Source organism: Delphinus delphis, chromosome 11 (genome assembly GCF_949987515.2).
Source record: "Delphinus delphis chromosome 11, mDelDel1.2, whole genome shotgun sequence".
Taxonomy (NCBI): Eukaryota; Metazoa; Chordata; class Mammalia; order Artiodactyla; family Delphinidae; genus Delphinus; species Delphinus delphis.
Genome location: NC_082693.1, coordinates 82,223,532 through 82,247,987, shown reverse-complemented (window position 1 = coordinate 82,247,987; position 24,456 = coordinate 82,223,532). Strand labels below are relative to the sequence as shown.

The window sequence follows — 24,456 nt, the reverse complement described above, 5'->3', positions numbered from 1 at the left end:
GAGAGAGAGAGACAAATGTAGGTAGAAATGAAAGTTGCTTTTAAGCAGAATGCTGGCAATCTGGAGAGATGGTGGACTCAGTGTTCCCCAAAAACCATTTCCAAAGATTCTGCTCAGCCATGAAAGTTGTTAAAGGGAAAAAGGGAAGTAATCTCAGTTAAGCTTTGAGATAGGGGGTCAGAGTCGTCGCCATCCCCCACTGTGTGCAGGCTTGTGTGCGGGCTCGTCAGCCTGTGATTTTTCTTCAGATGCTATCTTGTTCACACAGTTTGTTTATGAGGTTACTGAAGGGGGAGCTAGAGAAGAGATCTGGTCATGTTAATCACTTGTTCGTCATTTCTACTTCTTTGATCTACAGAAAGAATCAACAGATTAAGCAAGGTACTGTGTGGATGAAAGATCTGAAAGGTGTGCTAGGGCTGGAGATGAGTAGAGCATAGGGTGCCTGGTTTAAGGTTAGTGACAACACTAAACGTCCTCCTGCACCTCTTCCTGCCAAAACTAGCACAGTGTGAGCCTCCCTGTGTGATGGCACCAAAATGTCCACCTGTATCTGTCCCCATTACTTGGAGGCTGAGATGACATATCTGTGGGCTTTGTAGGGGGGCTAAGGATCTTCTAGTCACATCTAGAAGACAGAACCTAAGAAACGCTCTTTATTAGTGTTAATAAATTTCCACCTTTTCATTTCACTTTCTTCCCCCATGCCTCCCCAGCAGAACATTTTGCCAACGTTAAAAAGAATGAGGTAAATCTATGTGTATTGATATAGAATATCAATATTCTATATCAATATCAATATATCAATATCAATATATAGATATCTATATCAATATATCAATATCAATATATAGATATCTATATCTATATCAATATATAGATATATTATTGCTAATTGTAAAAAGATACAGAACAATGTAAATATTATGCTTCCATTGATAATAAAGGAATTATACAGGTATATGCACGGAAGACATTGGAAGGATACACAAGACCATTTATAGTGATTAATTCTGAGAAGGTGATGGTGTGGAAATCTGGGGCAAGAGAGACTTCATTATTTACTCTTTTTGCATTATTTGAATTTCTTTTTTTGGACATATCTACATATATATGTTATTACATATCACATATATGTAACTTTTTAAAAACTATGCATTGCAAAAAATAAAATTTAAATTGACTAAGTTAGTCTGAACTTTCTCATATTGACTATTACTATCTATCCCAAATAAAAGGAAAAGAAGGACATACCATTTAGAAACTATGTAAATATTTTCAGTTTTCATATATATGAAAAATATTTTCATACATATATGAAATATATATATATATTAATAAGGAAGTTCCTTATTTTGGGTAGGCTGCTTTCTTTCCCAGAAGCAGAACACAGCAATAGTGCTTAAGAGGTCTGGTTCTGATGTCAAACAGCTTGGGATCCGATCTTAGCTCTGCCACTTACTAGCTATATGTCTTGGGTAACTTAACCTATCTAAGCTTCAATTTCATTGCCTTTAAAATGTGGGAGAATAATAGTATCTACTTTTTAGGGTTATTTATGAAGAATGAATTAAGTAGTGCAGTTGAAGCGATTACCATACTGGCTGACCCACGGTAAGCACTTGATAAATATTAGAAAATGCATTATGGTGAAAATAAAGGGCACACAACAGTGAGGATTCGTGGGAAGCCAATATTTGTTTCCCTTTTTGAAAAATGTGGACAGCCAGTGACAAATATGGATAATAAAACACATTTAGAGACGTTCCATTTGTGTAATTAACAATCTAGTAATTTCCAATCACTGGTTGAAGTTTAGGTCTCTCAGTGATGGCAGACCTTTGAGTGTTGAATGGGGTGTGGATAAAACGGCAGAGTTTCCCAGTCAGTTTAGAAGAGACTGTGTTACCTATGTTATCTACTTGTCTTTCTGGATGCTCTTACTGTTCTCAGTTTCCCCATGTGTCACTTAACAAGGTGGAAAGAACCATGGACTGAAGAGAAAGAGAATAATTTAAGCCTGATTCTATAACTAATGAGCTGGGTGACCTCAGGGCCATATTGCCCCTACTTGCAAAACAGGGAGACTGGCCCGGATGATCACCAAGTTTTTTCCAGATCTAACAATTCTACAAAAATGCCACGCCTGCTTAGCCCTTCTGGTCTCTACTGAGTCTATATCCTGTGTTGCTCCATTCTGATGAACTCAGGCTGCGAGGTGACAAGAGAGCTTTGCAAAGCCTGAACTAAAAATAACCTCCTCCATAAATATTTTATCAGAAGCTAGAGAGCTAAATAAAATAAAAGATAATTAAAATTCAGTATTAATGTCTGTATTCTGAGAATTTCACTTTGTTATTCATTTTGTGAACAGAAGTAAACAAAATTAAGAATGAAAATCCTTCGGAGTGTAAATGAAAGAAACAGATTTAAATTACTAAAATTTACTAAGAATAAGATTCATTTTGCTTTATGTCTCCCATTCAATTGATACGGTACTGTTAACAGGTGTACTCATTTAGCACATACTTTCCAGCATTTTGCAGAGATGTTATACCTTATGTGTAATAACGATTAAGGTGCTTTCCATTTGTGGAGCTGGTGTTTCATAGTTTACCAAGAGATTTTGTAGTTTAATAATTTACAACCAAAACGTCTATCTGGTCAGGAATTTGATAATATACAATACAGCTCTTTTCTCTTGTTAAAATGATAAATTGATATTTGAGTTAGAGTTTATTTTATAAAGCAAATATTGCAAGTTGGTAAAAAAATAAAAAACTGTTCAATAGAAATGCAAAATAGGGTGGTATGTTCTGGAATGCTTCTAACTTTTTTCCCACAATAGTGAGTTAGGCAATATTCAAAGAACTTCCTTATTTTAACTTTAAAACAACTTCTCTATATCAATAATAAAGATTCTTTGTTTTTCACCAGGCAGGGAGGTCACTTCAATATTTGATATGCAACATGGTATTTGGTATAAGGCGTGTTGTTTAACCAGGCTATTGAAATCGCACTATAATACCAGTTCATATGCTATAGGACCAACCTTTTATTCTCTATAATGCCAAAGTTCTGGGTACTTGCATAACATAACTGGGTACTTGCATATACACAATGATAACCAATAATTGTAGATGGGTCAAACTCTAAGCACCAACAGTGGATACTTTAATAGCATAAAAAAAAAAAAAATTCTGGAGTAGGAGCACTAGAATAGCTAGGGAAGGCTTTGCGCGGGAGAAAGAGCCTGAAAAGATGGGTTGGATTCGAATAGGGGGAAATAAATGGAGAAAACATCCCAGGGAGGAGAAGCCATATATAAAACGTTACAGTATTAGTCAGGCAGAAGGCATGTCCTGAAGATAATATTGAAGAAATAGGGCACAGAGCATAGAACTCTAATTACTGAAGGGGTCTGTGGACAAGTAGCATTAGCATCCCCTGGGAACTTGTAGATATGCAGAACCAGAAACTAATTCCACATATTCAAGGTCTTTGGGTGCTTTGAAGATTGGATGTCTTCCCTGATGAAAATGCAAACTTCACTCTAGAACCAAAATCTAGACATTCCTGGAAACAGTCAGTTTCCCCCCCAATTCCACAATGTTTGCCTAATCTGGAGAGAGGTAGTTAGGTAGATATGATTGTGGAAGTATTTGACTGCTGAGTTAAGTGGCTCAGGCCTCATCCACTCATGAATTCAATAAACATTTATTGAACTCCATTGTGGTAGCACTGGGGATACAGAGCAAAATAAGCCCTCCTTAAGCCCTGCCCTTAAGGAGCTCACAGCCTTATGGAAAAGTAAGTAACCAACAATTATAAATATCTTTGTGCAAATGAGTTTTAAAGCGTTATAATTGAGAAATAAACATGATTTATTCTGTTAACATTTATTGAATATTTAGTACATGCAAAATGGTGGTGTTCAAGGGTATCTGGGGTTGGGGAGAAGCAGAGATGGATCAGTTAAGTGGCTACCATCTAAGAGTAGGAAGTAAAGGAAGAATAAATAGGGGTTGGTCATTGTGAATTCAACAGAAGGCCAGAGAAAGAAGCAAGTCTGCATTAACCCATAAGTGGTAAGGTAAAGTAGAATTTGGATCACTGAGCAGAGAAATAGGCAAGTTGAGAGAGTGAACCATATTTGGGGAGTTCTGTTTGTTTTACTTTTTAGTTGGGGGAGAGATATGTTCAATTTTAGATATGTGGATCTTGAATGCATGTTCATAGAGAACCCTCTAGTAAGGAGGAGGAGGTTCAGGACTGTAGCTTAAGAGAAAAGCAGAGCTGAGGCAATGATTGATCAGATGCTTTTTCCTCCTAACAACCCATTTGAATCACCGGAAAGTAAATAGAATTGATTGTGCAGCTTGAAGTTGTCCGTTGATGGTTAATTACATTTTGTTTATTTTTAAATAAAGCTCCAAACCTTTGCTTTCTTAGCTGCGAACAACACAAGCAATTTTAGTGATCTCAATCATGACTATTATGTTCACTAATATGACTTTATTTCCTTTTCCTGTTAGTGCAACAGTAACAGCAAAAAATGACAATAACAAAGTTTTTTTTTTTTAATTCCATTTTCAAAGTCCTACTCTAGTACATTTTGTCTGTGTGTTCATTTTTTAAATATATTGGCTGGGACCTCTCTGGTGGCACAGTGGTTAAGAATCCACCTGCCAATGCAGGGGACACGCATTCGAGCCCTGGTCCAGGAAGGTCCCACATGCCGCGGAGCAACTAAGCCCGTGCGCTACAACTACCGAGCCTGAGCTCTAGAGCCCGCGAGCCACAACTACTGAAGCCTGCACGCCTAGGGCCTGTGCTCCGCAACAACAGAAGCTACCGCAACGAGAAGCCCACACATCACAACAAAGAGTAGCCCCCGCTTGCCGCAGCTAGAGAAAGCCCGTGCACAACAACGAAGACCCAACGCAGACATAAATAAATAAATAAATGTATTGGTTAACTTCAAAAGCCACAGCTATCTTGTATCATACAAGATTTGAAAACTGTATAAATGGTCATTATAGTCAATGCATAGCTGAGTGGTTTAAATTCCTCAAAAGTTAATTGTGTAATTTAATTTTAACATGTAGATTTTGTGCTATATTTACCTATTATGCTCTTGCTCTCCCCCAGCTCCTGGCAAGATTTATTGACTATTCAAACTACCAGCTTCTGTAAGCTCCTCTATCTGGCACATCCACGTGTGGCATTACCTCTCATCTGGTAGGGAGTGGATGAATCCTGCTGTGGTAGACTTGGTGGATGGAGTGTCCAGGGGTGATACCTGGGCACTAATGCCATTTCTCAGTGGTAGATCTCTCCTACATATCTGCGGTGTTGGCTCAGATTATGTAACAGGGCTTCCATGTCGGTCTCCAAAGAGACCCTTGCAATCTAGACAAATACATTCACTTTCTAGGAGAGAAAACAGAGACTCCACAAGGAAAATTCAGAGTTATGGTTGATGGTGTGGGCTTTGGTGTTAGACTAGGGCTCAAATCCAGGCTCTGTCCCTTTTAACCAGATGACCTTGGGTAAGTAGAAACAAATAAGCAAAAAAAGCCAACTAGTTTACTTTTATTAAAAGAGTAATCCATGGTATAAAATTCAAACAGCACAAAGGGTATACAAGAAAAAGTGTCTCCCTGCACTTCAGATCTGCAGTCTACTCTGCAGAGTAACCATTCCTAAGGGTTTCTTGTACAAACGTTCAGAATTTCACGCATATGCATAGCATAATACAAATGTGGCTGTGTAAATGTGCAAGCATATCTATGTCAATTCCCGTAAGCGAAATTTTTGTCAGGGGTATATGTGCATTTAAAATTTTGTATGTAGATGCTGCCTAATGGTCATCCAAAAGATTGCACAGTGGATGAGAGCGACAATTTTCCCACGTGCCACTTCTTAAAAAATTTACCAGTTAGATAGGTGGAAATGTCATCCTAATGTGGTTTCTTCAAATGTTTTAAAAAATATAACACATAGAAAAACACACAAAATATAAATGTACTATTCAATGAATTATCAAAGAAGCAAAGAAGTCAGGTCAAAAAACAGAATATCAGAACATTCCGGAAACTTTCCTCATGCTTCCACCTACCCACTTTCTCCTTTCCAAAAATTTACATTATAGTTCAGTTTTGCCTGGTTTTGAACTTATATGCATGGAATCATACATAGTATGCTTTCTTTGGTGTCTGCTGCTTCTGTTCAATTATGTGTTTATATTTCTCCAGTATACAACTGTAGTTCTTTCATTTGCCTTGTTATATAGATGTCCATCATGTAAATACATTGCAATTTATGAATCCATTCTACTATGGACAGATATTTGGGCTGTTTACAGTTTTTTATTTTTATGAATAATGCTATGTAAATATTTTTATACATGTCTCTTGGTACACATGTGCATGCATGTCTGTTACGTCTATACCTAGGAGTATGGCACTGCCATAGCCATGTCAAGATCAGTCTAGCTTTTGTGAGGATGAAAGACCACATGGAGAGAGAGGCCAACCAAGTCAGCCAAAGTACCAGCTGAATATAGCTGTGTGAATCACCTCCAGCCAGATCAGAAGAACTGCCTGTCCAATCCATATGATTGTGATAAATATTACTGCTGGTTTAAGTCCCTACATTTTGAAGCAGTTTGTTACACGGCAATAAACAACTGACATATAGAAATTGGTACTAGAGATGGGGTACATAGAAATTTAAAATACATGGCATTGACTTTGGAACCATACTGTGGGTGGAGGCTGGGAAAATGAAGAGGCTGTTAGTGAGAGCTGAAGGACTGGCAAAAATCTTTTAGGGTAAACAGCTGTGCAACAGTGGATAAAAATGCTCCCTGTAGTGACTTGAAATATAGATAACACAGTGAATGAACTTGCCTAGCTGGCTAAGATATTTCCAGGCAGAATATTGAGCATGTCATTTGGCTTCCTAGAGCTGAGTATAAGCAATGGGAAGAAAGAAAGACACTAGAGAACTGTTCAGTTTGTAAGAATAATTTGGAGGAGATACAGAGAGCCCAGGCTTCCTGGGTTAGAAAATAAAATGGTTCCTTATCCCAGGTTTCTCCAGCTGGCAAGAATTTCAAAATAAGAAATGCCCCCACCTTTCTATAATGAGATTTGAGAGGAAATAAAGCAATGAGAGAGAAACTCTCACTTCTGGTATAATAACTTCGATAGAGAGACAAGGCAGTCTTGCCCTCAGGAAAAAGAGGAAGGTGGGAGGAAGGGGCTGGGTTGGTCAAGAGGGTGGTTTATGAAAGATCTGAGACCACAGGCATTGGGCTACTGTGGCGTGTGTTATGTCCTCCCTAGTGAATGAGGTCCTGCTTCCTCAGCTCTCCAGGGCAGAAGACAATCACAGCAAGACATAGTTTAGGAAGAGCCATTAATACTGTACTTAATGCCAGCCACATCCACTCCAAGGGGACAAATACTGGTATTAGAAAATAACTGTGAATACCTAGTGTGTCCAGCTACTATAACTTCCCCCTTCCTGCACCCTTATTCATGCATATGGTGCATATGAAAGCAAATATGATCCTCCAGTGGACACTGTTCCCCTAGCCACAGCTGACTGGTACAAGTGTGGACACCTGATTACAAAGAATTTAGTGAGTGGGTGCAAATGGTAGGGATGATTTTGGAACAAGAGTGGCTATGAAGTATGGCCATAAACTGATGATTATTACAGATGGGTGTTAGGTACATGGGTGCTCATTGTTAACTATTCTCTCAAAAGAATATTATGAAATTTTGAAATTGTACCTCAAATGAGAATACGATGGAAGTGCCGACTAAGGGTTAAGAACCCTTAGTCTCAAAAAACTCAAAATATTCAGGAATTAGTTTAACCAAAGGTACAAGACCTGTACACTGAAAACTATAAAATGTTGTTGAAAACAAGTAAAGATGACCGTAGTACATGGAAAAACATCCCACATTCATGAATGGGGAAGACTCACTATTACAATGGCAATACTCCTCAAATTAATCTATGAAGTCAGTACAATCCTTATCAAAATTCCAACTGCCTTTCTTTGCATAAACAAACAAGCTGATCCTAAAATTCAATATGGAAATGCAAGGGATCCAGGATAGCCAAGACAATTTTTTTTAAATAAATTTATTTATTTTAATTTTGGCTGCATTGAGTCTCCGTTGCTGCATGCGGGCTTTCTCTAGTTGTGGAGATACCATCTGACCCAGCGATTCCACTCCTAGGCATATAACTAAGAGAACTGAAGACGTGTATTTCCACAAAAACATGTACACAAATGTTTGTAGCATCATTATTCAAAGAGCCAAAAAATGAGAACTCAAATATCCATCAACTGATGAATGGATAAACAAAACACGCTATACCCATACAACAGAATATTACTTAGCAGTAAAAAGGAATGAAGTATTTCATACATGCCACAACATGGATTAACCTTGAAAACATTATGGTAAGTGAAATAAGCCAGACGCAAAAGGACAAATAGTGTATGATTTCACTTATATGAAATATCTAAAATAGGCAAATTTGTAGCTACAGAAAGGTTATCAGCAGCTAGGAGGGGAGCAATAGGGAGTTATTGCTTAATGGGTATAGAGTTTCTGTTTGGGGTGATGAAAACATTCTGGAATTAGACAGTGGTGACTGTTGCAAACCTTGCGGATATACTAAAAACCACTGAATTGGACACTTAAAAATGATATTATTGTATGTGAATTATTTCTCAATTAAAAGAAGACCCCTTAGTCTAAAGAGAAATTCTTTGACAAAGTACATGTTATTGAAAGGAAACATTTGAAATACAATACATAATTTGTGAAAATCACACACCTCGTAGTGAGAGAGTAGCATTGACATATATACACTACCAAATGTAAAATAGATAGCTAGTGGGAAGCAGCTGCATAGCACATGGAGATGAGCTCTGTGCTCTGTGACCACCTGGAGGGGTGGGATAGGGAGGGTGGGAGGGACATACCAGAGGGAGGGGCTATGGGGATATATGTATGCATATGGCTAATTCACTTTGTTGTACAGCAGAAACTAAAACAACATTGTAAAGCAATTATACTCCAATAAAGATGTATAAAAAAAAATCACACACCTAGTTATGATTTCAAAACATTCCTTAGTTTAAAAGACAATTATAAATACACAGCATTACGTCCTTCTGAAGCTTATATTTATTATACTTATATATTTATACTTATTATATTTCATAGGTTTCTGCTTCATGGAATAAAATCTGAGCAAAAGAAAGTAACTTCCACTAGGTAATGTAACACACAGAAATGTTTAAGTTTCTAACTTAGGAAACTACAGTATGGTCATGTGTTTGCAAATCCATTTACCAAATGTATAGATCACGGCTCAGTTACAGAAGGCATCATAATGCAGTTACTTCAGGCCTGGAAGTCAAATGATCAGAGTTGCTGTCCTGGCTCTATCACTTAGCTTGTTTCTACTTCTTCATGTGCAATTGAGATGTTTGGAATTGAGGTTCCTTCCAGCTTTAAAATTTTAAACTTATTTGATCGTATTGTGGCTTTATAGTCAGAAGAATTTTGAAATTGTTTTACTTGCTTGGACTGCATTTAAACATTCACGTTTTAAAATTTAATAAATTATTACTGGACCGTAAGATTTGAAAAGGATTGTCTACTCCACTTTTAATCAATTAGACCAACTGATCTCATTCTGCTGAGAATTAGCCTGAAGCAATACCACCATCTGGTGGTTCCTCTTCAAATATAACAACTTTCTTGAAGAAGAGAGCTTGGTCTCGCCTATCAAATAGGACAGGTGGTTCAGATATGCCTAGTTTAGTAAACAAGTTTAATAATATTGCATAATATATGTTTAAGTTAACTAATGTTTATGTTATTGGCCTTAAAAACGTATAATTCAACACATTCTCTCAAATATTTGTTTAGTGCCCAAGTACAAGAACAAAACAGTGAACAAAATAAACAAAAATACTTGCATTCATAGATGTTACATTCTAGTGAGAGGCAGTAGACAATAAATAAGCATAATAAGTAAATTATGTTTAGTGGTACCTTCTACTAAAAAATCAGGATAAGGGGGAGGTAGAGTAGGTTGCAATTTTAAATATTAATAACATTTGAGCAAAGACTTTAAAGAGGTGAGGTCAATTCCAAATGTTTGTCTGAAGAATAAAATTCCACAGACTTATCAACTAAATGTTTACCTTTAATTCTAGCACGCTACTATCCTTGTTTCCTCAAACGTTTCTTTTTGGTAAGCAGGAACTGTAAAACCAGATCAATGGTAACAGGAATGACCGCATTTTGAAAAACGATGTTGCCTTCAAAATACATACCTTTTCTATAGAGTAATGACTGCCTTTAGCTAGCATCGGAGATGGTACAGGTAGAAGGAGGGAGGGACGCTAACGCTGACCCTGCAGGCCACTGCGACGCCAAAAATCTCTCTGGCGGCCTCAGTTTAGGCGGCTCCGCATTGGTGGCGCGGGGCTCTTCCTCTTATTATAAGGTAGCCCTCTTTCCTAGTCGGAGGAAGGAGCCAGTGGAAAATCGGGTCAACACCCGCAGGGCGCTTCAGGACAAGTCATTTCTGCGACGCCACAAGCTGCGCCCGCTTCCAGTCAGGCTGCCGCATCGAGGCCCGACGCGCATTCCCGGTTGGCGGATTCACCACTTCTTGGTGTCAGAATTTAAAATGAAAATTCCAACTTCCCTATTTCGGAAGCCTTTCCTGTCCAAGAAAACAGAAGCAGGGGAGACTTGGAGTCCTTGAATTTTTTTTTTTTTTCCTTGCGGCTTCCGCAGTATCTACACCCTGCGCGCCGGGGACTTGCGTCGAAAGTGACGGCGCGGACGCTCAGCCGCCGTTCCCGGCGCGCAGTCGCGGCGGCCTCGCTCCCGCCCCCGCCGGGAGGTCCGACGTGGAAGTTGCTGGCTGACCAGGCTTCCAAGGAAACCCACTGGGAACCAGAGCCCGAGGCCGAGCCGGAGCCGGAGCCGCAGCGCAGGCCCAGGCGAGGGGAGGTGGCGGCGCCGAGGCTCGATTAGGAGTCGCTGCCGAGGCCGGGCCCAGTCTCCGCCGGTCGACGAGGGAGGACAGGCAGTTCATCATGGGTGAGGGATCTGAGAAGGGAGCCTGGGCGCGCTGAGAGGCCGAGGGCTGGGGTCTGGAGGAGGAGGAGAGGGGCCGGCCTGGAAAGCCCACAGTAGCCAGCGTCTTAGGGCGCTGACTGCTGAGGACGCAACTCACCTTAGATTTTCACCTGTGTGCGTGGACCCTGCCTCGAACCTTCGCCCCCGTCTTATACCGTTCTCCTTTCTCCCGGCGGGGTCAGAGGTGAGGGCAGCGCGGGTCGGTGAACTTTTACGTCATCCCCTCGGACCCAGCGCCACTTGCTGGATGGAGCTGGTCTTGCGAAGCTTGGCAGCGTGTCAGTCGCAGGTTCGCTCAGGTTTCTTGGGTGAAGGATGAGCTTCTGGATTCTCTCTCCCTGGTCGCTGGGACTGCGTCAGTTTAAACCCCGAAAGAGGGTGGTGCTCGTAATGTTTTACGGCCGACTTGGCGTTTGTCTGCTTACCTGTATCTTTTCCTGTAGAGAAGGTGGAGAAGGAAATGGGCAGGGAGTGTATTACTAGTCAGCGATGACATTTTAATCTCAATTTTTGGAGTGCTGATTGAGGGAACTACATTGTCATCGCAAGCATCAGGTAGAGCTTCCCTCCCCGCTAGAGCCCAAATGAAGGTGCAGATTTCTTAACTTGTTTATAACCCTCCAAATGATGCAAATTCTTTGCCTTATTTAAATAGCTCAGCGATTTTCTGGGGAGTTTACTTCTTGGTGTGGAACGTCAGAAGCGCTTTCTTGTCTTTTTGCATAACCCCTTCAGTTTTATTCTTCTGCTTCTTTTTAACCTGTAAAAGGTAGAAAGGATTTTGTCACGTTACACCCCTTGTGTTACAGATGTTCAAGGTTCTCTAACCCATAGTGGATTCATTTTTCCAGACTTGCAGCTCTTAATTTTGCCATTTCTTGGTAAAATAACCAGGTATTGTGTGTGGCATCAGTGATTGAAGGTACTTACTGTACAACAGTAATTGCTTTTCATGTTCAAGGACCTCATTGTCCCACTGTCATTCTGGTTTGCCCTTTGGTTTCTGGGGATAGTGAGGAGATCATGCTAAGATATCCATATTCTCTCGATTAGAAAGTGAGCTCCATGAGGGCAGTGGTCCTGTTTCTCTTATTTTTGAGTGTATCTTCTGTGCCTGCCTGACACAGTATCCAGGACATGGTAACAATCAGTAATTACTAGTTTGATGTTGAATAATGTATTTCATTGGAAGCAAAAATAGGCACCTATGAATCGAGGAAAAGATTACAGTATTATTTAATTTGCTGTAGCTTTCAAAGGGTAAGATTAAATGTTTTGTGGGCCTAGTTCATGAAATGATTTTGAAATACATCTTTGTTATTTTTTAAGGTGGCTTTTTCTCAAGCATTTTTTCCAGTCTGTTTGGAACCCGGGAAATGAGGATTTTAATTTTGGGATTAGATGGAGCAGGAAAAACTACAATTTTGTACAGATTACAGGTTGGAGAAGTCGTTACTACTATTCCTAGTAAGTGTTGGTATGATAAGCTAATTATAGGGGCTTTCTCTTTCCATCAAACATAACTTTATTTCTGAATAAATATATAATGTAATTGATAAGGTTCGCAAACTTCTACTATGAGCATAATATTTATAACACTTTTTTTCATAAATTTACAGACAGTTTGGTGTAATTTATGAACCCCTGTGCATGGCTGGGTTCTGCTGTTTAGGGCTGTTTTAAAAGTTGGGTAGGGTTAAGCCACCTAATCTCATTGAGAGCCAGTATCTTTTTTGATAAAATGAAGATAATAAATATACATTGGCTTTGAGGGGAAAATAAATCTAGTATATAAAATACTTTGTTAGCCTGTGTAAAGAATTACATAGATATGAGGTGATATTATTACATGTGAAGTGGTTTTTTTCTGTATTTGTTACTATTTGATTAAGATTAGTTTCTCTTTAGTAATTCTGTTGATTATTTTTAAAGATCTGAGTTGAAGAGACTGAGTGTTGAATCTGGTACTTAAAAATATCAAGAAAAGAAACACCTTGACTTTAAATCAATTGATATCTTAGAAGAATATTCTCCAACAGTCTTAATTTACTACATAAGAAGACTGTTCTTTTACTTATCCTATTTTCATTTGATGCCCTGAATTTACTTAGATTAGTAAGATTAGTACATTTAAACTAATAATTTGTAGAGTTTGCTCAAGAATATTTAAATTATGCCTTTAAAGTTACTCTGTCACTCAAGGTATTTCTATATTTAGTACTATTTAAATTTCCAGATTAAAAAGAAAGTGTAGCTTTTATGAAAGAAGAACTTTTCAAACCCTGTGTCATCTGTTACTTCTTTATGCCACCTTCAGTAAATTTCAGTTTCCTTGGTTTTTCCTTCTCAAAATCACCCAACTCAATCTGCTACAGTTGAGTCACCGTGGCCCCTGCAATACACATAGCCCAGTGGATTGCATTTCAGCAAATGTGGTTCATACCACGCCCTTGTCCTTTGCAAATAAACAACATTCCTAACTGAGGCTGGAGACAGTGATTACCCTGCTGCTTAATTCTAAGGGAGACATCATGAACTTGCTTTTTAGTTTTTCACTCAGGTTTGCTATAGTAATTTTTTTATACTTGCCATATACTCATAATCGTCATTTGCCAGTATAAACTTAAATCTAAAAAATTGTCCAGTTATAGCTGTTAAGTCATTTTTTACTTTGATTTTTTTTTAAGTTTGTGAAATCTTAGTAATATTTGTATATGTAGCTCCTAAGTTTTTTTCAGTAACCTCTCCACCTCCTTCAGATTCCTTTCAATGGAAGATAGTAATATCTTGCCTTAGGCATGTGATGCGAGAGCTCCAGCTAAGAAGGATGGCTGGGAAAAGGGATGGGACTCCTCCCCTTTGACCATCTCGCTATGACCTTATTACAAATGAGCTCTCGAGGAAGTCTTCAGAGGGTCTGTGAGATTGCCAGCCTTAGAGAACTCAGCTTCCATAAAGAGGTATACAGCCATTGCTGTGCCCTTACCTACTGAAGTTTAGAGTCTATCTAGGCTTTCTTGGTTTTGTTCCCTGTTTATTTGCAACCTACCAAAATTCCGTTTTTTGTAATACATCTGCAACTGTCCTTTCTAAATATAACTTTCTGAACACTTTTGTATGCCAGTACTGTATTTTGAAGGGAGTTTAACATAATAGGGTTTCCATTGAGCTAAGAATTATATAATTGCAGAGGTAGCTGGGGGTTCTTATATACCCTGAAAGTGGTGTTGATCTTGCTGATTGGTGTGCATATGTGTGCATGTGTAGCACAGCATACTGTCTTATCTTAAGTGGGATGATATTTGAACTAACAGTGTGATTCAGCAGTTACCATTAATTGCTGAAAGTCAGATTGGATACTTTGAAGACGGAATGTATTAGTCTACATATACTGCTAATTTGATTTCTTTTCCAGCCATTGGATTTAATGTTGAGACGGTAACATACAAGAACCTAAAATTCCAAGTCTGGGATTTAGGAGGACAGACAAGTATCAGGTATGGTGCAAAGGGCAGATCATTTTGTAGTATTGAATCTTTCTTTATTGGCTCCTTTAGGGTTAACAGGAGTAAACCAAAATATGTCTTCTTTTGTAATTTAATGGGAGACACCTAGTTTAAAATGAGGTAAAATGGCCTTATTCTCTCAATTAAAATCTGAGAATTAAAAATTTTAACTAAAGAATTAAAATCTAAGGAAGCCAGTTTTTCAGATATCACTTCAATGAAAAATCTTTTCATGAAAATCTCAAGACCTAATTACTTCAGTAGTTTTTAAATAAAAAGGGTCCTCTAGTTAGTTCTTGTCAGTCCCTTCCTCTGTGAGACAGACTGTTTTGGATTTCATAAAAATACCTTTTGGGCCCACCATTTAGGACTAATGTGAACATAGATGCCCTCTGGAATTCAAGTCTCCTGCCCAGCATCCTGTGCTTGACATGGCAACTGTGAATGTTTAGTGACTGTCACTGCTCACTCACTAGGGTACTTACCATCTTAAAAGATCAGTAGTGCATTCCCCAGACATCCTGCTGCCCGGTAACTCATTTTATTTCTTGAACCACTTTTGAGTCAGTTTCTTATTTTAGCCATTTCTACTTCGTGTCTTCAGTGATCAGTTTAATGTCTGTTACATAAAATCATATTAAAAATTTTTTTTAAAGAACTCATTCCTCTTAAGGAGTTTCTAGTTAAGATGTAACAATCAGGTCTGTGTGGAACTTTTTTTATCGGTACATTTAGTGATTTTGTAGATTATAAATATATTCTCTCAGCCTAAAGTCTGAACTCATTCTGAAGCTCCTTGGTCCTGTGATTTATGTTTATCAATATTCTTTCCACCCCATCCCATCTGAGGGATATGATATATGTCCATCAGAAACAATGAATCATTATGGCATTGATTCTGGCATGGATGGGGAAGGATTGGCAAGTAATACCCCCCACCCCATCACTGCCAAGTCCTAGCATATGAATTAACATACCAGTTTCTTCTTCTTTCAAATAATAATGTATTCTCCCTTTCTGAATTTTCTTCAGGCCATACTGGAGATGTTATTATTCAAACACAGATGCAGTCATTTATGTAGTAGACAGTTGTGACCGAGACCGAATTGGCATTTCCAAATCAGAGTTAGTTGCCATGTTGGAGGTAAGAAAACTTTATTAAAATGTGGGTAAATCATTTGTATTTGCTTGCTGTTTGTTTGTTTTTGTTTTTTTTTTTTTTTGCAGTACGCAGGCCTTTCACTGGTGTGGCCTCTCCCGTTGCGGAGCACAGGCTCCGGACGCGCAGGCCCAGCCGCCGTGGCTCACGGGCCCAGCCGCTCCGCGGCATGTGGGATCCTCCCGGACCGGGGCACGAACCCGCGTCCCCTGCATCGGCAGGCGGACTTCCAACCACTGCGCCACCAGGGAAGCCCCAGAAGTAACTTTTAATTGATGCAATCAATTAATATTTATGTATTAGTGATATAAAGTACATGTGGAATATGAGTCAGAACTATTATATTAAAACTTACAGACACAAAATCAATTTGTTTTACTTTTGTACACAAAAATTCTAAATGGAGTAAAGAATTATGTAAAATGGAAGTCATTATAAGGGAATATGTTTAAAATTTCTGGATTAAGAAGGTCCTTCTAAATCCAAGAATTGGAAGGAATTACAAAAGAAAAGATAGATTTAATTATATTGATATTATACAAACAAACAAAAAAATCCACAAAGCTCAGATGCCAAACAATACAAGCTAGGGTAAAATGGGGAACCAAGACACAGTTTTACAGCCAGTGACTAAGGATTAGTGATCTTAATCGTATCAATACCTTTTGCAAATCAATAGAAAAGGGAGCAAAAGGCATGAACCTACAATTTATAGGAGAAGAATTTATTGCTAATAACATTTGTATTTTTAATACCCTAATAATAAATAAGCATATAATGAAATGCTATGTTTGGAAAAATATATAGTTTCAGTTCTACCAAAGCTGCATTGGAGATGGGCACTGTCATACACTGTTCGTGGAGTTGAAATTGTTACAGGCTCTCTGGACAGCAGTTTATTAATACATGTAACAAGAACCTGAAAAAAATTTCATACTTTGATTCCATTTTTAGAGAATTGTGTTAAAGAAATAGAGATTCACACAAAGATTTCTGTATTATGATTCTGTCACTTTGGTTTCTCTAATAGTCGAGTGAAAAGAATCTAGGAAGAATCTAATACTGGAAAACAGTTATATAGTTTATGGTGCATGAATTCTTAGTGTAGAGTATAACCATTAAATTTTTTTTTTTACATCTTTATTGGTGTATAATTGCTTTACAATGGTGTGTTAGTTTCTGCTTTATAACAAAGTGAATCAGCTATACATATACATATGTTCCCCTTATCTCTTCCCTCTTGCGTCTCCCTCCCTCCCACCCTCCCTATCCCACCCCTCCAGGCGGTCACAAAGCACTGAGCTGATCTCCCTGTGTTATGCGGCTGCTTCCCACTAGCTATCTACCTTACGTTTGGTAGTGTATATATGTCCATGCCTCTCTCCCGCTTTGTCACAGCTTACCCTTCCCCCTCCCCATATCCTCAAGTCCATTCTCTAGTAGGTCTGTGGCTTTATTCCTGTCTTACCCCTAGGTTCTTCATGACATTTTTTTTTCTTAAATTCCATATATATGTGTTAGCATATGGTATTTGTCTTTCTCTTTCTGACTTACTTCACTCTGTATAACAGACTCTAGGCCTATCCACCTCATTACAAATAGCTCAATTTCGTTTCTTTTTATGGCTAATATTCCATTGTATATATATGCCACATCTTCTTTATCCATTCATCCAATGATGGACACTTAGGTTGTTTCCATCTCTGGGCTATTGTAAATAGAGCTGCAATGAACATTTTGGTACATGACTCTTTTTGAATTATGGTTTTCTCAGGGTATATGCCCAGTAGTGGGATTGCTGGGTCATATGGTAGCTCTATTTGTAGTTTTTTAAGGACCCTCCATACTGTTCGCCATAGTGGCTGTACCATTAATGTTTTAAAATTTTTTTTGAGGGACTTCCGTGGTGGCGCAGTGGTTAAGAATCTGCCTGCTAATGTAGGGGACATGGGTTCAAGCCCTGGTCAAGGTAGATCCCACATGCCGCAGAGCAACTAAGCCCGTGCACCACAAATACCGAGCCTGTGCTCTACAGCCTGTGAGCCACAACTGCTGAGCCCGTGTGCCACAACTACTGAAGCCTGTGTGCCTAGGGCCCATGCTCCACAACAAGAGAAGCCACTGCATTGAGAAGCCCGGGCACCACAATGAAGAGTAGCCCCTGCTCGCTACAACTAGAGAAAGGCCGCGCACAGCAATGAAGCCACAATGCAGCCAAAAATAAATAAATAAAATAAATTAATTAAAAAAAATTTTTTTTGATAGTTTGGAAAAACATCCACAATTTAATGTTTAGTTTATTTTTTAAAGCAGGGTATGGAACTGTATTTAAATGTGATCTTAAATGTATATATATACTAAATAAACTATAAGTATCTGAATTACAAAGCAGTAGAAAATACCCAAAATGTTAAACAGTGATCATGTTTAGGAGATAGGATTATGGGTGAAGTTTCTTTTCTTCATACTTCTCTATAATTTCAAATAATTTATAATGAACATTGTATATTAATAATTAGGAAATACGCTTTTAAAATAATGGATTTTTTTTGGCATTTCTTCCCAAACTCAAGGGAGCAAATTGATTAGAAGAAATCAAACTTTTCTATATTATTTAGGAAGAAGAGCTGAGGAAAGCCATTTTAGTGGTGTTTGCAAATAAGCAGGACATGGAACAGGCCATGACTCCCTCGGAGATGGCAAATTCACTTGGGTTACCTGCCTTGAAGGACCGAAAATGGCAAATATTCAAAACTTCAGCAACCAAAGGCACTGGCCTTGATGAGGCAATGGAATGGTAAGTATGTTTCCAGAAGCCATCTGTGTGTACATGCACTGTGTACATACATGTGTCATTTCCCTTTGGTCTTAAGGATGAAATTCAGATTATTTATCAGTTTTCCATATTGTTCCTCCACCCTTTTCTTCCACTGGTCTTCATGTACATCTGCTTTTATTTCAACCACACCTAATTATAGTTAGATAAGCCACCAGCTCTCTGCTGTATTTCTAGCTTTTTCCCCTACCTCACCGCACCCTCCAGTTCCTTATCCTTCAGGACTTAGGTTAAGGCTCTGTGTTTCTCAAGAGCCTTCCCTGACATAACTTCATGCCCACTGCCTTACCACACACATAGAGGTCCTTGTCACAGGTCAGTGATATAGTAGTACTTGTTACACTGTCTTGTAGTTGGTTTGTGCATCTGCTCATTAAATTGTCATCTCCTTGAAGACTGAGACTAGTTTTCATCTCTGAATTATCCACATCTGGCCTGGCTGTAGTAGTAGCAGCCTGGAAAGTGGATATCTGGTGTTTTTTGCTTATTTGTTTATTTATTATTTTAAAAAATATTTATTTATTTATTTTTGGCTGCATTGTATCTTCGTTGCTGCATGCGGGCTTTCTCTAGTTGTGGTGAGCGGGGGCTACTGTTTGTTGTAGTGCATGGGCTTCTCATTTGCAGTGGCTTCCCATGGAGCACAGGCTCTAGGCGCATGGGCTTCAGTAGTTGCAGCATGCAGGCTCAGTAGTTGCGGTGCATGGGTTCAGTCGTTGCGGCGCGTGGGCTCTAGAGCACAGGCTCAGTAGTTGTGGCTCACGGGCTTAGTTGCTCTGTGGCATGTGGGATCTTCCTGGACCAGGGATTGAACCTGTGTCCCCTGCACTGACAGGCACATTCTTAACCACTGCCCCACCAGGGAAATCCCTGGTCTTTTTTGATTATTCATTCAAAGCAGAGAAAGTGAAAGCTAAAAGATCCTCATGGCAATTGAGTCCATAACCTCATTCTTTTAATATAACTGTCTTAGCCTTCATCATTTAAAGTGCTTTGGAATCCACCTCCAGTATAAAATTTATATAATAAATGATCTATACCTGAAAGTTTGAAGTTAATCTTATGAAACTGTTCATTTTCTCTTCACAGGTTAGTTGAAACACTGAAGAGCAGACAGTAATTCAGTCACTTCTGCTCCTCTGAAACGAAGACCACATCACGTATCCCTTTGGAAATAGTTAAAGTGTGCTTCACACTACTAAATGTTAAAACTGTATGATTGCCAGCATATACCAAACTGACTGCAACATTTGTAATAAGTATTAAAAATAAGTATTTGGTTGGAAGGGTAACTCATTGTGATTGAATCAACTGAATGTGTGTTCTGTATAATGTAAAATATTCCTTCCTTGTTATCTTGTGTTAAGGTATATATTCTATTTGTATGGAATTCTTATTCAGATACAGTCCTATTAAAGAATGTACTCTTATTGAGGAAAAAGCCCTCCAATTTTAAATTAGTGGTTGCAGCTTGTTTGTATTAACACTAAAAAATATCTTAACTCAGATTTTTTTCCCCCTAAAATGAATTAAGTTTTTCCAAAGATAAGGCTCAGTAGAGTAGGCTAGGAACCTAGCGTGGGTTAATTATAGTCTTCATTTGCTTAATGACCACTTTAAGCTGTTTCATTTAAAAGCTTTTGGTTATAGGTGTGAAGTTGAAGTAATTATTTTGGTGGCTATCTTCACTGACTTATCTGTAATTATCATTTTATAGTATTTATGGTTGTTGGGAAATTTTTACAGATTTGGGCCCTCCTAGTTAGTTTGTACAGGAACCCTGTGAGGTAGCTAGGACATCATTTTTACATCTTCATTTTTATGGACATGGACCCAAAATTCTGATAGACTGGCTTGACCAGTGTCACCTGCTAGGGAGGTGGGAAGAGGGCTTAAAGTGAGACTTCACAGGGTCAGAAGCTTGTCCCATAAACTATACCATAAATTCCTGAAAATGCCAACATTGACAACACAGCTTAACTCCTTATATAAAATTAAGCTAATTGAAGTAGACACATTACAATCAAAATAATGTCTATAAATTTATTTGTCCTTACTAGTAGAGGTAGTAAAAACAATCCCAAATGGTTATATTTGTTGGAGTTCACAACACATTAAAGAAAATTTCACATGAAAGGAAATTTTTTAAAAAGATCTATTTTAAGAAGCATTGTAAAAGATGTTTTTGCTGCCTTTGATTCCTTTTATCTACCTGTAATTGAACATGTAAATTTGATTGGTGAAAAGTCAAAATCTTATTGATTCTACAGGGAGAATTAAGTATTCGTTTAAAAATTAGGCTTACAGCTGCTAGGCTGTCAAAAACAATTATATTCTAAGGGACTTCTTAAAGGAACTTTTCAAACAACCCAGTCTACAGTATGACAGAAGTAAATAAGAGTCCTTAGTAGTTACTAAAATTGGGAGCAATTTTTTCATTTTTTTAGTTGGACAAGACAGCATTTAAAAAATTAGATGCCAGTAAAGAGAACTTAATACCATTGTGCCCCTCAGGTCTCAGGAAAGCTAGTGGTCATTCAGCTCACATGAATCTGACTTTCTTTTCTAATCTGTGGGACTTTTCTTGTTCTCTAGCACCCACTCCTAATTTGATTTCTTGGAAAGCTTTTGGAGACCTTCTTCCCAGGACAGGTGTTCCCAGTGCACCTAATATTACTAACTGAGCATATAACTAACATTGTTTCATAGTTTCCGAGGCACTCCTGATGGGCAGACTGTCTTTTTCATGTCTGTATCCCTAGCATCCAGTATGGTGCTTGGCACATTATGGCACCTCAGAATATGTTCATGGTTCAAATAGTAATGCTTTTATATTTGTCAGCTGGGAAATAGTACATCTGCAGTTCATACTTGGGTCTGGTCAGTGGCACATATCCACTGCTGGGCTTGTACCCAAGTGGCTAAATACTCCCCAGTGGTTCAGGAACACTGTGAAAGTAGAAGTCAGTGGAGGGGCGGCCCTGGCAGGCGAGTGCTGCCTGACGTGTAGTCCTGGTAGCCAAGGCCAGCACTTGGATGATCCTGAGCCCTCTGGTTTGTCACAAAGAATAGGATGGGGTAAATAGAGCATACACTTATTTTAATATGGTATGAATTAAAAGGTCCTTATCTAGCAGGAAACAACTGTACAGGTATGTTACAGGAGTTTGAAAGTTCTCATTTATAAGAATCTACTGAGTATTGTTTTGTGAGAAGCCTGAAAATGAAAAAAACACCAAACTTGAAATCAGAACACATGAGTTCTAGGCACAAAGGGCCACACTCCATCAGTTTTTGTTTGTTTGGTTTTTCTTTTTGAACAAATAACGTCAAAGTTTTCTTTTAGCTCTAACGTTCTATTTTATAATTCTGGTTGGTAGTTGTGCTGTGTCATGTGATTAAATTTTCAAAAATGAGAAATTGAGGTGGAATTCTATTACCAGAATACCTGAGATGCACTTTAAATTGTGGAAATGTAAGCTCCTTGAGGGCAGGGACCATACATCATCTACTGTTAGAATCCCTTGCATCTAGTATGGTGCGCTTGGCGCATACTAGGCACTCAATAAATATTTACTGATTAAAACAAAGCTGTGCTCAATATACTTGAGATACTTATTCTTCCTGATTTTTGCTTTAGTATTTTGTTTTCTGATTTAAAAATTTTTATAAAAGCAGTACATGCACTTTAAATCACTTAGAATTGAGTCTGCCTTCCGAGATGCCCTATGTTTATCCTTTGGGCGCATTACAAACACCTTAGAAGTGTGAGAACTCGTTTGATATATAAACTACATCAAAACACAAATTCTGAAGTTCATGAATGTTTGAACATTTGATTCCTATGCCTTATGCTATAATATTTCTAATCCCATAATTACAAATTACAAAGCGCATGGGCTTTCAATCCTGGGTTTGAATCTTAACTCTTGCCACCTACAACCTGTGTCACCCTTAGGTAGATTATTTAATCCGAGATGAGATTCCTCATCTGTAAAATAATGAGTTTTAGGAAGCTCTCAGGAAGACTATGAGAATTAAATAAAATGTAAAGCGTAGGATAGATTCTTTCTCCCCCCTCCCTTCCAAATATATTGGGCAGTAAAGAACATTGCTTCTACATCAAGTGTATAGAGAGGCAAAAGATATGGTTGAACAAGATAATGCCAAATCGTTTTCCAAAGTGGTTTATAAGAGTGCCCTTTCCTCCACCATGCTTGCCAACATTTGGTATTGTCAGCTTTATAAATCTGAAGGGTTCAAAATGGAATTTCATTCTGATGTTAATCTGCATTTTCCTAATTATTAATGAGGCTAAATACAGGAGGAGTGACTCAAAAAAATATTTAACAACTAGACATAGCTGATGCAGGAGGACCCCTACTAGTCCAGGTATTAGTCCTTTAATTTCTGGTATGGGGAGACATGGAGTCTAGGGACTCATATAGCCAGGGTGGCACTTGGGGTCTCAAGATAGTGACTACTTACTAACCAGTACATAAGTACTTTAATATTGGTATAGCCATATTTGTTAAATGTTGAGGTTTAAGGGCCATTTATATTTCCTCTGCAATGCCTATTTCTCTCTTTTGCCACTTTTCCTACTGTATTATCTTTGTTGATTCACAGGTATTCATCATATAGCCTGGGTGCTACTAATCCTTTATCAGTATATGGTACATACTATGTCCCAGTTGTATCTTTTTGTAAGTAGACGGTCTTAATTTTAATGAAGTAGAATTTATCACATCGTCCCTCCACAGACAGCACTTTTGATCTTATTTTTCATATCTGAGAGGGCAGGCCCCTCACCCTACTCTCCTTTTTTAAAAGCATCATGGCTATTCTTGATTTACTATCTTCCATATAAATTTTAGAATCAGCTTGTTGGGATAATATGAAGAACTCCTTTGGGATTTTGCTCAGTTACGCATTTACCCAGTGGGATCCAACTGGGGATGAACTAGCAACTTATGATACTGAATCTTCCTACTCATGAACATGGTTATACTTCTCCGTTTGTGCAGATCTTTCTTAATGCCTTTTGATGAAGTTTTATAATTTCCTCCATACAGGTATTGCAAATCATTTGTTTGATTTATTCCTAACTTCTACATGTTGTCTTGCTATTTTAATGTGTATTTTTAAAAAGAAAAATACATTTTAAGCTCTTTATCACTAGTGTCAAATGCTTTTTAGACAGTGAAGATACAGTAGTGGTATGAAATATTTTAATTAAAAATAAGCATGAATTATATTAAACTGTATAATATACAACCTGTGCCAAAGTTTAAATTAAATAATAAAACCTATGATTTTGGACCAGCAGATACACTAGAAAGTTCATGTTTCGGGGTAAGTTGGGACACTGTATTAACACAGGGAGCACTTTACTCCACCATTGCTAAATCTTTCAGGCTGTGGCTCTTTTGTCTCTTGGCCTTATAGCCGGGACGCAGGAACTCGATCTTTCTCTTCTTTGCTTCCTTTTTATTTTTGTGTTTCTTCAGCTTTTTCTTGGCAGCGATATCAGGATTAGTTACAAACTTGAAAAAAGAATAGAATAGAAATGTTACACTACTTTTAAAGTGACTGTTAAACCAATAAAAATCAAATGCAGAAATGGACCATTTTGTTCACCTCAAACATCACAAATGCAATACATGCCCATTGAAGAAAATCTGGAGCCCCAGTTATAAAGTCCCACTTCTCAAATACATCCAACTCCTCTTTCCTCCCTGGGTAAGTCTGACACAC

The 24,456-nt window shown here is 38.3% G+C and overlaps 3 protein-coding genes across 7 annotated transcripts in view; 1 reads left to right on the top strand and 2 right to left on the bottom strand.

The window, feature by feature from the left end:
• The window catches only part of SPIC (Spi-C transcription factor), a 50,254-nt gene extending 39,516 nt beyond the window's left edge, over positions 1-10,738 (bottom strand). For all 4 annotated transcript variants that reach the window (XR_009521243.2, XM_060025463.2, XM_060025462.2 and 1 more), the window contains exon 1: positions 10,382-10,738. The gene's annotated coding sequence lies outside the window, so the exon portion shown is untranslated. The remainder of the gene's footprint in view (positions 1-10,381) is intronic.
• A 74-nt stretch (positions 10,739-10,812) lies between these two features.
• ARL1 (ARF like GTPase 1) lies at positions 10,813-23,874 on the top strand. The gene is made up of 6 exons (XM_060025466.2): positions 10,813-11,159; positions 12,528-12,665; positions 14,614-14,695; positions 15,737-15,848; positions 18,482-18,660; positions 19,789-23,874. Exons 1-6 carry the CDS (start codon positions 11,156-11,158, stop codon positions 19,817-19,819), a joined length of 546 nt encoding a protein of 181 aa, XP_059881449.1. The 5' UTR covers positions 10,813-11,155; the 3' UTR covers positions 19,820-23,874.
• Positions 23,874-24,456, bottom strand: part of UTP20 (UTP20 small subunit processome component) — a 91,883-nt gene continuing 91,300 nt past the window's right edge. For both annotated transcript variants that reach the window (XM_060025460.1, XM_060025461.1), the window contains one exon: positions 23,874-24,245. In XM_060025460.1, coding sequence (XP_059881443.1) covers positions 24,090-24,245 — 156 coding nt within the window. In that variant the 3' untranslated portion in view covers positions 23,874-24,089. The remainder of the gene's footprint in view (positions 24,246-24,456) is intronic.

Bases quoted from the DNA above. Each gene is read 5' to 3' on its own strand.
- ARL1 (XM_060025466.2), top strand. The intron at 14,696-15,736 runs GTATGGTGCAAA...AATTTTCTTCAG, and splicing joins GGAGGACAGACAAGTATCAG to GCCATACTGGAGATGTTATT. The intron at 18,661-19,788 runs GTAAGTATGTTT...TTCTCTTCACAG, and splicing joins CTTGATGAGGCAATGGAATG to GTTAGTTGAAACACTGAAGA.